At 44.9% G+C, this 15,403-nt stretch overlaps 1 protein-coding gene across 2 annotated transcripts in view; it reads right to left on the reverse strand.

Moving 5' to 3' along the window:
- The window catches only part of KCND3 (potassium voltage-gated channel subfamily D member 3), a 392,265-nt gene that overhangs the window by 36,803 nt on the left and 340,059 nt on the right, over positions 1 to 15,403 (reverse strand). For both annotated transcript variants that reach the window (XM_056845194.1, XM_056845193.1), the window contains exon 3: positions 471 to 572. In XM_056845194.1, the coding sequence (XP_056701172.1) occupies positions 471 to 572 (102 nt within the window). The remainder of the gene's footprint in view (positions 1 to 470; positions 573 to 15,403) is intronic.

The raw sequence follows: 15,403 nt of genomic DNA on the forward strand, positions 1-15,403 counted from the left end.
ATTTTGCAGCCATTTGTTCTATTGCTGAACTGTTTTCATACTCATCCAAATGTTTAGCCTGAATGTACCACCTTCATGAACTCTGGTGGGTTGATAAGGTGAAAATTTCCTAGTGAATCAAGGCTTTAACTTCACTTTGCTGACATTTTGTACCAGTTTAGTCCCACTGTCAGTGAATTCTTAAGGATGTCAGTCAAGGATCTGGCTCCCAGACATTCTTTGTTCTGTCGTTATTACAGGACTACATTTTTCTTTTGCTTTCAAGTAGGACTCAGAGATATTTCTACAGCAGTTCAGCACTTTTGCAGTTAAATTCCAGCTATGTACACCCCCCACATACAATTGTTGAGCAATTATAGCACAGCACAAGTTGGCCTACAAAACTGACACTGTGGAGAGACAAGGATAGAAGAGGGGGTGGAGACAGTTTTGAAATGTCTCTGAAAAGGTTTGTGGATCCCAGTACATACCGTCAGCTCCAGTGCTTCATTCAGAAGACCATTGCGCTTACTGTGCAGGTAGGCATTGGAACTGCCTGTCTTGGCCACACGGATTCTGGCTAGCCGGGCTTTCTGTGGAAGAGAGCAAAGGGGGGGGGGTGTTATTCAGACTTACTTGAATCCATCATCAACTTCCATTACTTTTTGGTGTGAAAACTGAGATAATGTTAATTCCGGAGGCATTAGAACAGATGTACTATTCACAAATGTTGACAGTATTATTACTTCCTAACGTTAAGAAAAATCATTTCAGTTTGTGACAAATGCTTGTTTCTAAAAAAGGGATCTTAAAAGAAAGATTAACAAAAGACTTGTAGCTTTAATCACACAAGAAGCACATACAGAACACAACCCCAGTACTTCCTAGGGATCACAAGACTGCATTTTTCATATAAGCTCTGGAGTACACTCTGATCAATGAGGGGAGGAGTAGAATCAGCACCCCAATGGTCAGCCTGTCACTATATTTATTCACCTGATTTATATCTTGCCTTTCTCCAAAATGGGGACCCAAAGCAGCTTATGTCGTTCTCCTCTCCTCCAAGTAGGGTTGCCAACCTTCAGGTACTTTAAAAGATAGCAACAAGCACTGATGGCACACAACTTATTTTTATATATAAGCACAATCCTATCTAAGCATGTAACAGTATGCAGAAAGTCCCGAAATCAGTAGATGTAAACACAGTTACAAAACACACCAAGAGGCGAAGCGGCTCCAGAAGACTCGAAGAGGAGGCGAGCTCTAAAAGTCAAGTGGAAAACCCGGACTGGATTTTTCGTAATGCTAAACCCCAAAAGTGTGCTAGCGAGATAAAGAACAAAGTTCAATTTGAGCCGCAGTTGGAAATTAAATTACTTCATCCCGAGATGGGAAACCGGTAAGACCCATTTCGCCGTGGCTTTGTCCATCAGGGAAGTGAAAAGGTAGCGAGAGATGATTATCTATCTCAGACGCTGAAAAGCATGTAGCTTACAGATCAGAGGATGGCTTCTAGCGATCTCTCGCTACCTTTTCACTTCCCCGATGGACAAAGCCACGGCGAAATGGGTCTTACCGGTTTCCCATCTCGGGATGAAGTAATTTAATTTCCAACTGCGGCTCAAATTGATGAACTTTGTTCTTTATCTCGCTAGCACACTGTTGGGGTTTAGCGTTACGAAAAATCCAGTCCGGGTTTTCCACTTGACTTTTAGAGCTCGCCTCCTCTTCGAGTCTTCTGGAGCCGCTTCGCCTCTTGGTGTGTTTTGTAACTGTGTTTACATCTACTGATTTTGGGACTTTCTGCATACTGTTATATGCTTAGATAGGATTGTGCTTATATATAAAAATAAGTTGTGTGCCATCAGTGCTTGTTGCTATCTTTTAAACTTCCTACTTAAACACGAGGTTTGTGTTCAACCTCCAGGTACTGGCTGGAGATCTCCTTCTATTACAACTGATCTCCAGCTGATAGAGATCCGTTCACCTGGAGAAGATGGCCGCTTTGGCAATTGGACTCTATGGTGCTGAAATCCCTCCCCTCCCCATACCCTGCCCTCCTCAGGTTCTGCCCCAAAAATCTCCAGGTATTTCCAAACCCAGAGCTGGCAACCCTACCTCCAAGTAAGCAGCTGGGGGGGAGGGTGTTAGGAGGAAGAGTCCATAGCACGTATCACCCTTTTTTCATGGAGCTCAGGTCAGCATGCATGGGTTTCCCCGTTTCCATTTTATGCTCACAACTAATACAGGTTAGGGTACTAACCCTAGTAAACTTCATGGTGTGTGGGGGGAGGGGAGATTTGAACACAGGTCTCCCTACACCAAGTCTTAACACTCTAATCACTATACTCCTGTGGTTCAGCATGCAAAGAATTATCTTCTTAAGCTGGTAATTCTAAAGACGTTTTCCTGAGACTAAGCCCCATTGATTAAAATGAGACTTTCTTAGGATTGCTCCCGAAGCCTATCGTGCATTTTAGTTGGGATTCTTGTGTCTTGTGTGTGAAACATCTTTTTTCCTTCTGCTCCTTCCCTGCTGCCCATTTTTGTTTACCCGTCTGTCTGAAGGAGAGCTCCTTGAAATGTGAAGGCTAGCTTACTCTTATGCAATGTTCAGTTGGTCCTAAAAAGGATTATGTTACCGCTGCAGTGGATTTTGTCTAATACAGCTAATCACAGTCTTTTGTTCGAAATGAAAATATTGTTCATATTATGACTGTTTCAAAACACTCAGCACTCCCCATTTCCTTGTATGGGTCATTGCTTTCGTGGGAGAAAAGTTAAACTGTATTTCAGTGTACTTGCAGGAACCAGCTCTGGTGGATGCACTCCTCCTGAAACATAACATTTCAGATTTAGCAGTACCTTTTTGGCACGCAAACTGTACCAGTGTTGCCAAGGTTACAAAGCATCTATCTCTGCTGATTGTGGGCAAACTGCTCTCTCCGCGGCCTGAAGAAATCATTTCCCCCCTCAAAAATCAAAATACGAATGCAAAAATGTAATAAAAATTGGCATTAACAACAGTCAGATTGTTTTTTTCATGAATAATTTTAGATGTGGATGCTTATTTTTGTTGGCCTTTTGTAGAAAAAAAAGAGCAGTGCTACTAATTCACATAGTAATTGACATAATGAGAAACAGCAAGGGAATCTTCATTATTTAATTTGAAGGAAATGTCTTCTATTGACTTGGACCAATGATCAGTCTAGCACAGCATTTTCCATACTGGCTAACAGCTCTCCAGAGGCAGAGGTTTTTCATAGCTCTAGCTACCTAGGGGCAAAAACGCACTGTCACTTACTCCAGTTTCTGCCCAGTTTCCTCCCTGTTCCAGCCAGGATTAAATGAACCCGGGCTGGGGGAGAATCTGTATGCATAACCTTTGTTGATACGTGGTGAAACTATGTGCTGATCCCTCCGTGAAAACAGAAAATGTGAGAGACACATACTTCCTGGTCGTTCAGCAACGCCCCCTCCCCCTGGTGATTGCTCGATTCAGACTCTACTGCCATCACTGGATAGGTCTATCTGCCCTGCCTTTTCAAGATCTGGGCAGCTCAGCCAATGAGAGCCATTCTATCTCCAGATCCTCTACCTCAAGGAAATTAAGCAATTAAGACGAGCCAGGGATAACAGTTTGGCTCCTTGATTGCAAAACCGGGTTCGTTTTGAGTCGACATATCGCTCAGCCAGCAGCAAATCAAGTGCCGTTCGTTTGCAAGGATTTGATCCTGGGTGAAATTGGGAATAAACAGGGAGGAAACTGGGCAGAAACCGCAGTAAGTGCCCGTGCGTTTTCGGCCCTAGGTCTTTTAACTGGGATATGAAACTGGGAATTTCTCCGCATGGCAAATGGGGGGGGGGAAGGGCCATTTGACCTGGGCCACAAGCTCAACCCCCCCTCCAACTTTATATGCTTGTCAATTTTTGACATTGGATAAGTTTTACAACTTGTTTTTTCTGCATCATGTGTTATTTTTTTTTTTTTTTTTTTTACTGATCATGTATAAGTAGGGTTGCCAGGTCCCCCCTCTTCACCGGCAAGAGGTTTTTGGGGCGGAGCCTGAGGAGGTTTGGAGAGGGGAGGGACTTCAATGCCATAGAGTCCAATTGCCAAAGAGGCCATTTTCTCCAGGTGAACTGGTCTCTATTGGCTGGAGATCAGTGCTAATAGGAGATCTCCAGCTAGTACCTGGGTGTTGGCAACCCTATGTATAATGACCTCAAAGCTGGGAGTGGCCCAGGCCTCTCTGGACCTCCTTCTCCAAGCAACTGAGCTGCTTGAGCACAGAGGATGGAGTCATCCATAATTTATTAATCAGGCAGCCACTGGCACAAGCTCTTGAGACACTGGACCCATCATTTATTTATTTGTTTTATTTGATTTCTAGCCTGCCCTCAATCCCCAGCTGAAGCCAGGCTCAGGGCAGGTTACAACCATTCGTTACAATAAAAACACTTAAAACCTAACACACTTAATCGAATTATTAAAACAAAAATAATTTGATCCAATCTAAACACAAAGATCCCAGTACAAAATACAAAGTACAAAGATGGCCATCAATCCACAGAACAGTTGCTGGAAACTGCAACAGCTTAAAACACACGCCACCAAACCCACAGTGTATGGGGGAGGGATGGGGGGGGAAGGCAGGGAGGCCAGCACTGATGGCCATCCGCAGCTGCCCTCAACCATAGGCCTGGTGGAATAACTCCGTTTGACAGGCCCTGTGAAACTCTTTAAGGTCTGTAGCGTTTAGGTAGGCTGACTTGCTTAAATCACCTAAAATTAATTATTCAACGTAAGGACTGGGAAGAGGACAATTACGGCTGCATCCACACACCGCTGTCATTACCCAAACTCCAGTAATTATCCTGAACTGGATTTTCCTCTATGGACAAGAGATAATCCAAGAGGCAAATGATTGCTATTTAGGGCAATATCCAATGGTGTGCAGATGCAACCTGAATCACATTGCCCTCTGATAATGCTGGGACCATTTCCCTAGGAAAAGGTATCTGGCTCTGGCGTAGCTCTTCCTGATTCATCCCTCCCAGCTCTCTTTCTCTGTCTTTGCTCAGTCCGTTTTATGTTCATGAGTGTATTATATGTGCTGGTTCTGTGACTTGGCCCTTGGCAGTGCTAAAAGTCCCTAGCCTCAAAAATCATCTACCCTGCACTGTGATTCCAACAAAGCTGAGCACTTCATTTGCAATTAGCATAATGAGGCCGTGGGTTGCATTCTGACTCATTTCCACCGACCACCTACTGGAGTTCAGCTGAGTGTCATGATGGCTGTACAGCCATCCACCTCCGACAGCTGAGTTTCCATTACATCAGGCTGATTGCTTCTGATTCCTTAACACTCTTTATGGCGGGAGACTCATAGGATATTCAAGAATGTGCATGGGTGGGCGTGCACGTGAGCAGTCAAGTGTGCGAAAGAGGCAGAGATAGGCCTGGACGCTGCTCTGAGTGACCAAGAAGGTTTATTGTCACACTTGATTGGCCTTCACAGGAAGCTACCTTTTTTGTGATACAGTAACTCGTAGCTAGGGGAGGGGAGGCTCCTTGCCAATGATGCAACCATATGGACGGAGCAAACCACATAGCTCACTGTTACAGTGCTGATGATGTTGACTGCATGGGAAAGACCCACAGTCTGCTCTGCTCGTATGGTTTCATTCACACGCAGCCACAGCTGCATGGGATTATATTACAGGAAGGTCTGCCAAACCTACCTCAGAGTTGTTGTAAGGACAGAATGATGATAAGAATCAGGGGCACACACATGCCTTAGTAACATCCATACTAATGTAATTGCCCCTGTGTGGGGCTGCCCCTGAAGTAGGGTTGCCAGGTTCCTCTTCACCACCAGCGAAAGGTTTTGGGGCAGAGCCTGAGGAGGAAGGGGTTTAGAGAGGGGAGGGACTCTATGGACTCTGCCATAGAGTCCAGTTGCCAAAGTGGCCATTTTCTCCAGGTTAACAGATCTCTATTGGCTGGAGATCAGTTGTAATAGCGGGAGATCTCCAACTACTACCTGGAGGTTTGGCAATTTTGAATTGTCAAGCCTTCTACAGTGTAGACTTCTTTTTTGTGTGACTACCTGGAGGTTGGCAACCCTAGAGCCAGCCAAGCGACCACCCACCCCCACTCTCAATCTGGGCAGGTGAGGCATGGCCTGGCCCCACCAAGTGCCATTTATGTCATATCTGGCCCTTGTAACAATTGAGTTCGACACCCCTGTTCTAGGGTTATTTGTAGATGTTATGGGAGACTGGCAAGCAGTAGGTATGTTGAAGGGTAAACACTGGGCCCTATGAAGACAGCTAGATGTTTGCACTGCAAAGTGGAAGGGACCATTATACATGATGAGTGGTTCTCTCTCTTTGTGTTTAGTCTTCTGTAATGATGAAGTCTAGAAGCTTGCTGCATTTAGAAAATTCCAGGGCTTGTGTGGAGGGAGCTACCAAATCCTGCTGTTGACACAGCAAGACCACGAAAATTCCTAAACTCTCTGATTTAGATATACACAGCAGGAGCTGGCTATGAATATGCTCTTCTTTAGAAAAATAGTCTGTTAGAAACGCCTCTGCTGCAGTGAATAAGTAATTCACGAGCGCAAGCTGCGATGTCTGCAGTTTCATTTCACAAAATGAGTAGGCCTTGTTGTGCTTGTTTTCCCCCCTCACTGGAATCCCTTTCTAGTTAGAAGGCTGAACTAAATCACTGTGACTAATGCAAGCATCGGACTCAGAATAGGCTTCTACTGTTTTTAATCAAACATTGTTTAAAGTCTTCTTCATTTGTCTCAGTGTTGGAGTACTTCTCCTTACCTATTACGAATTTGTACCCCAATCCTTGCCGTATGCTCTACCAATACTTACAGAATTGATTGCTTTTACAGCCTGATCCTATGCATGTTTGCTCAAAAGCACATTTCACTCAGTTGCTTGGGACCACTTCTTCCCAAGTACTTGTACAAAGGTTAGCAGCTTTAATCACCCAAGAATCTTTAAAGGTAATAATTGTATAGTTAACTGCTAAAAATGACTACATTGATCCATGCTTACAATGACTTGGATGCACGGTTCTCTGTTCTTTAATTTGCTTTGCTTAAGGGACACACAGTGTAGAAAGAAGTAAATATCCATCTACCATGGCTTCTCCAACGTATAATGAGGCCAGCAGCTTTATTAGAATTTATGCGTCATTGAGTCTGGTACTCTGTTAGTAAGAACTGTTTAAGCTTTTGACCTCTAACATACACACACGATTTTCCAAACAAAGATGTGACTTGATCTGTCTTAGGAAGGTAGAAGCCAGTTATATGCAGACTCTTGAGCAGCACTACAAGGTAACTCGATAAAGGCCTGAAATCTGTCCTAGAAACTGGTCCTGAAATGCTCTAAACCAGTGGTTCTCAACCTTTTTCGAGTCGCGACCCCTTTTTACAATTGCCAAGTAACCTGTGACCCTCGTCACATTTGCATAAATTTGCATAAATGACATTTTCAATAGGGTAAAGAAAACACTTTTTTTGCAGTCCAGAGTATCCATATATATAATTACTTTAAATTTTAAAGTTTAAAACAAACAAGCAAACGGTACTACCACCTGTTGCGCAGCGGCTGTGACTGTGTGGCCCGGCAACCTTTCCTGGCACAGAGGAAAGAGTGCCTCTGAGCATGCACTGCATTCCTTGTCCTCCCCTCTCTCCCCAAAAACTCTTCCAAGCAGGCCGGGTCTCTCGCGAGGAAACCCCCTCTCTTGTGACTGGGACACTGCTTGTGACCAGAACTGCAGTTATCCCTCAAAGTGGAGCTCCGTTTAATCACCTCACGAGAGCGAAGGGCTAGGAAAGAGCCGAGGGCCGCTTATCCCGCTTGGACTTTTCCTGCCTTTTTCTCCCCTCCGCCAGTCACCGCTCCTTCTGCGCCTCACCGAACCTGCGCACTCGAGGGGAAAATCCCGAACTGCGCATGCACCTCGACTCTCTCCTCCTTGGCCTTGTCAGAGCGGAACTGATGACTCCGGGCAGAGCGGAACTGATGACTCCGGGCAGAAAAGCGAAGCCACACTACAGACATGCGCACTTGGATTCCAGGCTGAAGCTCCCGCCCCACCTGAGTGCGGCTAAAAGTAAAAACAACGTGGCTGTAGCGGCCTCAAGGTGGACCGCCCTCTTCTCCTCCGAAATGTGAACTGGCCGAGCCAGGGGAGCTTTCTTGGCGTCCCACACATCCTGCCGCATCATCCGCCCGGCGCAGGTGCGACCGCGCCCAGGGCTGGCCCGCCTGCCTCTCAGCTGGGCAGCGGGGCTACAGCTGGTGTGTGGCGGCATGCCGCCGCGTCTCTGCAGCCCGGCTCCTTCTGGCTGTCAGTCGGCCAGTTCCTCACCTCTCTGCTTGGGGTCTTCCCTGCCCTCGCGGATGGATCAGGGTTATAGGGTGTCTGGGTTAGTCCTGGACAGCCCGGGATGGGGGCTGTCCCAGGACAGTGGCGGCGACCCCCCAGAAAGCACTTCGCGACCCCCTTGGGGGTCCCGACCCCCAGGTTGAGAACCACTGCTCTAAACCAATGGGGACTGGTTTTGCTCTATCAGGTTTCAAAGTGATTTCTTCTGGAACCAAATCTTGTCAGGACGTAACTATCTGTAGTAAAAGTGATTTCTAAAAGGGGACAGCTGAGACTCCAGAAAATAAGTGTGGCTCATCGCTTTCATCACAGCAAATTCACAGTTGAATCTCCCAAATCCCATTCCAGGTCATGGGTTACATAGGCAGGTGGGAGAGTCTTTCTTCAGGATTTGTTAGATGGTCACATCATCCAGTATTGAAATCCACCCTTCTTACACAACTAAGAATGATGTTTTTAATATTCATCAATGGCAATCTGCCTCCAAGATTCATATGACTCACTGATTGGCCCCATCTGACTATTTGGAAACCAGTTTATTGGATGGACGGGGTCACTGGAGGCTATTCAATGCACCACCGTACAAGGGACAGCCAAAATTAGATTCACTTCGGTTCTCTTCTGAACCGTTGTTGTTGGTGGTGGTTTTTATATGCTGACTTTCTCTACCACTTAAGGAAGATTCAAACTGGCTTACAATCACTTTCCCTTCCCCTCCCCACAATGGACACCCTGTGAGGTAGGTGGGGCTGAGCGCATGTGACTAGCCCAAGGTCACTCGGCTGGCTTCATGTGTAGGAGTGGGGAAACAAATCATGTTCACCAGACTAGCCTCCACTGCTCATGTGGAGGAGTGGGAAATCAAACCCAGTCCTCTAGATCAGAGTCCACTGCTCCAAACCACCGCTATTAACCACTACACCACACTGGCTCTCTTAGTAATTTTTAGTAATTTTTTTTTAAAAAATATCCCCAATGGCTATGACTGCACTACAAGACAGTTGTATGAAATGTACTTTACTTTCTGTGTATATATGTGCCGTCAAGTCTCAACCAACTTTTGATGATGCCAGAAAGGGGTTTTCAAGGCAAGTGAGAAGTAAAGGTGGTTTGCCTTTGCCTTCCTCTGTGGAGTCTGACTACACCTCTGCAAAAGAGCACCATTACATCATGGAAAAGAAGACAGATTTTGTCCCTCTGAGCATTGTGCTCTTACACAAGTTGCAACACTTTCTTTACTCCATAGTAAACAACTTAGTAGTGGCCACAATTATACTGCAAGGTTCACTCAGGGCAGGAATCCTAAATAACTTAGAGAGGAAAAGAGAGGTGGTGGTGGTAGTAAATGAGATTGCTTATTAGTTCAAGTATAATGAAATACATTTTCTTGATAAAGGTATGCACAATATAGCTATGCTCAATATAAGTGACCAACAGAGCTATCCTAAGGAGAGTTACACCTTTCGGCTTGGAAAGGTGTAACTCTGCTTAAGACGGCACTGCAAGTTGAAGCATAGAAATGGAGAGAAACAATTATACTCTCCCCCCAAGGACAAACACATGTGCTTAGAAAGATGACAAATAGCTGCATGAGTACCAGCTACATTCACATTAAAGCAGCTGATCACGTTTGCAAATTCCCAGTCCAAGGAAAAAAACAAAAACCCTCAGTCATTGGTTTCTTCTGAGTCAGCCATTTTTTTTAAAAAATGTGAGGTATATTTTGCCAAAAGGATGGTGACATACTGCTGACCATTTTACAAATGGAAAATGTGCATGAAAACATCCCTTTGAAGGACATTTCTGATTCAGATCAATGCTTGGGTATGTCTCAGTTCCCGTGATGCCACACATCATGCCTGAGTACTAGAGAAGATTTTGTACTAGCTGCTCCAATCTGTGGAGTGACAGTTGCTACCTGGTAGGTTACATCTCCATAATGTAACCTTGTGACTGACTTTGTATGATCAAGGACACTACAAGGTGTGCTTTCATACCATTTTCTACGCAGCCTCCCTTTCCACAGCTATGGAAGTGAGAAATAAGTCACAAGGAAATTGATGTTACCACTCATGCCCTTTATTAAAAGGAGGGGTCCTTAGTTTCCTCCCCATAATGCTTATCTGAAGGACAGGATTTTTACTCCAATCAGAATCATAAATTCAGTACTGGAATTATTTATTATACGTAAAGGTGGCTGGTTTGCACTGATTTTATATCCGAGTCTGTACTTTCTCTGCTAAATGAACTTTGGCAGATCCAGTAATGTCTAACTAACACTGAACCTGACTCTCACAAGACCTTCACAGTTGTATATTACAGTTCGAAATCCTGGACACTGTAATAATTAGGAACTGACATGAGATGAGGCAGCATTGTGACCTCTAAGTATAAAAGTACACTGTCTGGGTTGTAGGGAAATATGCTTTTTATTCATATTATACAAATTCTTTGGCAGGCATGCCTCCAGAACCTATAGAAATGGCTTGTTTGTTGTATCAGATCCATCCCATAATGAGTTTGATTATTTATTTATGATTTCTACTTGCAGGGCTGCTTTCCTGCCCCAAGGTTGGCTTATCCAACTTAAAAGCTCATCATGACATGATAAGAATGAGATTGCATAACAATGCAACAAGATTTAAAAGTGCAGCAGCTCAGAAGCCTTCAAATGTGTTTGCCTCAAAAGGAATTTCTCAGTGGCTAGATTGTTTCTTATTTTGGCTGCAAAGACACTGTTTCCCAAGTGGCAAAAGGTTTTATCTGTAAGACGTTTTACTGCTACAACCGGGGCTTCAAGGTCATAGCATCCCATGAAGGCAAGCCAGGAAAGGAGGGCTCCCCTGCGAAATGGTTTGTGCCTCAAAGTAGGTCATCGGAACATTCTCCATCCCTGTCCAGCTAAGCATAGCAAGGCGCCCAGAGCACTACAGAATGTGCCCACCTTGACTATAGGGAAACTATACTTGCTAAGCAAACCTTACTTTCTTAGCTGGATGTACAATGCTGCCGGCACAGGTAGGGTTGCCAGGTCCCTTTTCGCAACCGTTGGGAGATTTTGGGGGTGAAGCCTGAAGAGGGAGGGGTTTGGGGAGGGGAGGGACTTCAATGTCATAGAGTTCAATTGCCAAAGTGGCCATTTTTCTCCAAATGATCTGATCTCTATAGGCTGGAGATCAGTTGAATTAGCAGGAGATCTCCTGCTACTACCTGGCAGTTGGCAACCCTAGGCACAGGGCAAATGAGTACTTTGCATAAAGGGTAGGGTTGCCAGGTCCCTCTTCACCACCTGTGGGAGGTTTTGGGGCAGAGCTTGAGGAGTTTGGAGAGGGGAGAACAGTTGTAATAGCAGGAGATCTCCAGCTAGTACCTTGAGGTTGGCATCCCTAATAAAGGGGGTGCTTAAAAAAACAGATTTCAAATGCAGATGAGCTCACGCCTACTATGCACTAAGGAAGGCTATGGGGAGCATAGTCACTTGGTTGATAAAAAGCAAACACTCCATTCCATCTGTTGGTACTGTTGGCCAAACATTTTGGAGTCATTTTCCCATGCAGAATCATAACCGGGTAATGTGACAGCAGAGGGGGGAAAAACAAGGCCTGGTCTACATATGTAGCAGAATGAGAGGTAAGAGTGGACTGTATCACTTCAGACTGCAGGTGGGAGTGGCTTTTTAATTGTCCCATGTAGAAATCCCTGAACGTAAAAACTAGCTGAACAGGAGAGTATGATTGTCTTAGAGCCTCCAGAACTTGCTCCCTCATACATTTTCTTTTACGTGCAAAGATTCTTCTTAAATATGAGAGAGTACAGAGAAAAAACCTGACATACATCCCTGTGGGGTTTAAAGTGGTGCAGTCCATTAAGCTGTCCCACGATTCTACCATCTCATTCTATTGCAGGTGTAGATGATGTCCAGGCTGAGTTCTCATGTAACATCCTCCATTGGATGACATTTATCGCCTGAGAAAGACAAAAGAGAGACTGCCCGGTAAGTGCACAACCAAAGGGAGAGACAGGAGGTGGCCTTGGGCATGGCAATAATAACACCTGTTCTCAATTACTCATTCAGTGAGCACCCAATTAGTTACCATCTGTTGCCACTGCTACTCATTGTTTACTACCATCCCCTCTTTTCTCTTCACAAGCAACTGGTCAGCTATCTAATTACAAGAATGCTGTCCACCCAGTGCCATATAAGATGCAAGGAGGGCCTAGAGTGACAGTAAATGACCAGTGAAGATCAGTAGTTTCCTGGTAGGGCTGGCACAATTTTCCTTCCAGGGCTCCTGCATCTCTCCAAAGTGTTTGGCCAGGGGCAAGTTGTACCCAGCATTAAGATGCAGTGATGGGGAAAGCTGCACCTGTTCCCATTCTGTCATGTAGCTTTCCAAGGCACATGAATCCTACAGAAGAATGCACACAAATAGGATGTATCTATCAAGATAGCCCAATGTAGAACTTAAATGGTTGGTTCCAAATTTTCAGGAAAGGTCAGGCGTCAAAAGAGGCTTTGCATATCTGGGGACTTTGCTCTTTAGGACTCTGTATGAATTACCTTCCACATTTGGTATGTTCCTATCAACAAGCTGAAGTCTCCTAGCAACTCCCCCAGCTGTTTCTACTCTAACCACAATGCATTTTTATGCATCCCCCCAGTGAAGTGCTCATTCTAGGGATGGGGAGAGGAAAAAACATCTGTGCCAACACAATATCCAGAAATAGAGATTACAATAAACTCTATCATGCAACCCTTTTGTGAGTCATTTGTCACAAGATGAACTTTAGGGAGAAAAAAAGGCACGTGCATTCAGTCTACTAATACACCTTTCAGTTTGTACAGGCCTCTTCACCAAGATAACCATTACCCATCACAGATTAAAGTGGTCACTGATGAGAATTCTACTTAAAACAAAACACTGATCGAATTCCAGAGTCTTTACACGAACACCTGAAGATTCATATGCATTCTCCTTTTATGTTAAAATTTGAGCCTAGATTTCAGTTTCTTGGTGGACACCAATAGCCGAGGACCATGGTAGAAGATACTGAAGAACAGGCACAGAGAGAAACTGTGAAGTAATTAGGACTCACAACTTCTTGATTTACTTCTGTAGCTTCACATCCATATTCTCTCCATATCTGGCATTTGCCATAGAGCCTCACCTGTGACCAGACTCCATCTCCATCAAAGAGTTTAAGTAGAAAAAAGATGTGGTTCTTCTTTGAGGAAAAGTCATACTTCCAGTGACTCATGACCAATGGACCCACTAAGAAAAGCAGGTGGAACTGTAGGTTGAGTGACCATAGTGTTACGGCCTTTGATAGTTTTGCCATTGAAAATCTATAAAAACCCCTTAGAATCCTATAAGAAACCTTATAAAGCATTAAGTATGTCATGTGTTGAGAAGAAACCTGCCTTAGAAGGTTGAGAAGAAACTTGCATTAGATGAATACAGCATTGTATTCCACAGTACTCTGGGAACATTGCCAGAGGAATAGATGAAACAACACCTGCTCCAGAAGGGAAAAGTAGTACTGTCGTATTGGAAAACCTTTTCTAATAGAGATAAGAGACAAGCATCAGATATGGTTACATATCTGAGAAAGGACAATGGTGTCACAAATCACACCTCAATGTGAAAAACAATTTCCCCAAAAAATATGCTGATGCATGAAGAATAATCAGATTATCTACATTATCAGATGTAGAATGGGCAACAACACATACTGCAGATGTGTTGATAGCATAGATCTGAAGTGTATATAAGGCGGAGCAGGATAGCCAGTACTTCAGAATGTTGTTGCTGGGCAGACTGCAGCTGCACAGACACAGCATCTCTCCATCTCAGAGGCCTGAGATGTAAAACATTGGGACAATTGTAAGCATACAGGCCGCATGCAGGCACACAACTACTGTTCTAGCCGCACACCCGCCTCACACACTACTGGGACGGCCGCTGCATGCTGTGTTGAAACTGTGTGCTCCGTGCAGCCGGCAGCTAGGAAGCAGAAGTGAGGGCAACCACTTGCCCCGGCCTTTGCTCTTATTTTCTACTATCTTAGTCTACTGGAACTTGGACATCTCCTCTTCAAGAACGGTAAATATTACCCCACCAACATCCCCGCATCCCCGGCTTTGGCGTCTTCAATCAAGACTTCAAGCAACACGTGTTAAGTGTGCCGCCATTTCAGATGGTGTCTTCAGGCGACAAGGGGGGAATTGTAAGCATACGGGCCGCCTAACTCCCGGACTGGACATGACAACCCGATATGCAGGGACACGACTACTGTTCTAGCCTCGTGCCCAACTCTCACGCTACTGGGACGGCCGCTGCGCGCTCTGTTGAAACTGACACGGCCGCTCCTGTGTGCTCCGTGCAGCTAGCAGCTAGAAAGCAGAAGCGAGGGCAACCTCCAGTGAACCTGAGAGACTCCATGTTCCTGTGCAAACTCTGTTCCAGCCGCAGCCATGTCATGGAAAGCAGAGAGCCAACACCCCCCCTCTCCCATTGCAACATCAGCAGCTTAATGGGCAATCAGCAGCGATCCTGATATCAGCGATGAGTCGTTCCTCCAGCTATGCAGCAGCGATCCCCAGACGTTAGCGGAGATTGCGCCTTTTGTTTGAGAACATTAATAACTTCAGCAAAGATCTCCCGGTTCCTCCCGGGTTGCGAAAGCCATTGGAATCAGAATAGATTTCCAAATTCTCACTACCCCACCCCGGCAGCCGAAGATTAATCCTTTTGTCACCTTGTGTCATCTGGGAACCTAGGAGGGGTAAATCCCCTCTCCCTGCCCCCAGAAAAACAGTATATCTGGGGTGATATTTCAACATATCTTATAATATTCACTGTCTTCTTGTGAGACTGCTCTATTCCTAGAAGAGGATGGAAACACTTAGAATTCTTATCCTTTGAATAAGAATCTAAGTGCACTGCAGTGATCTTTCCATAAACTGGAACACTGAGAGTTCATTGGATTAATGGATTC

The sequence above is a fragment of the Euleptes europaea genome, chromosome 2 (assembly GCF_029931775.1).
Source record: "Euleptes europaea isolate rEulEur1 chromosome 2, rEulEur1.hap1, whole genome shotgun sequence".
Classification (NCBI taxonomy): Eukaryota; Metazoa; Chordata; class Lepidosauria; order Squamata; family Sphaerodactylidae; genus Euleptes; species Euleptes europaea.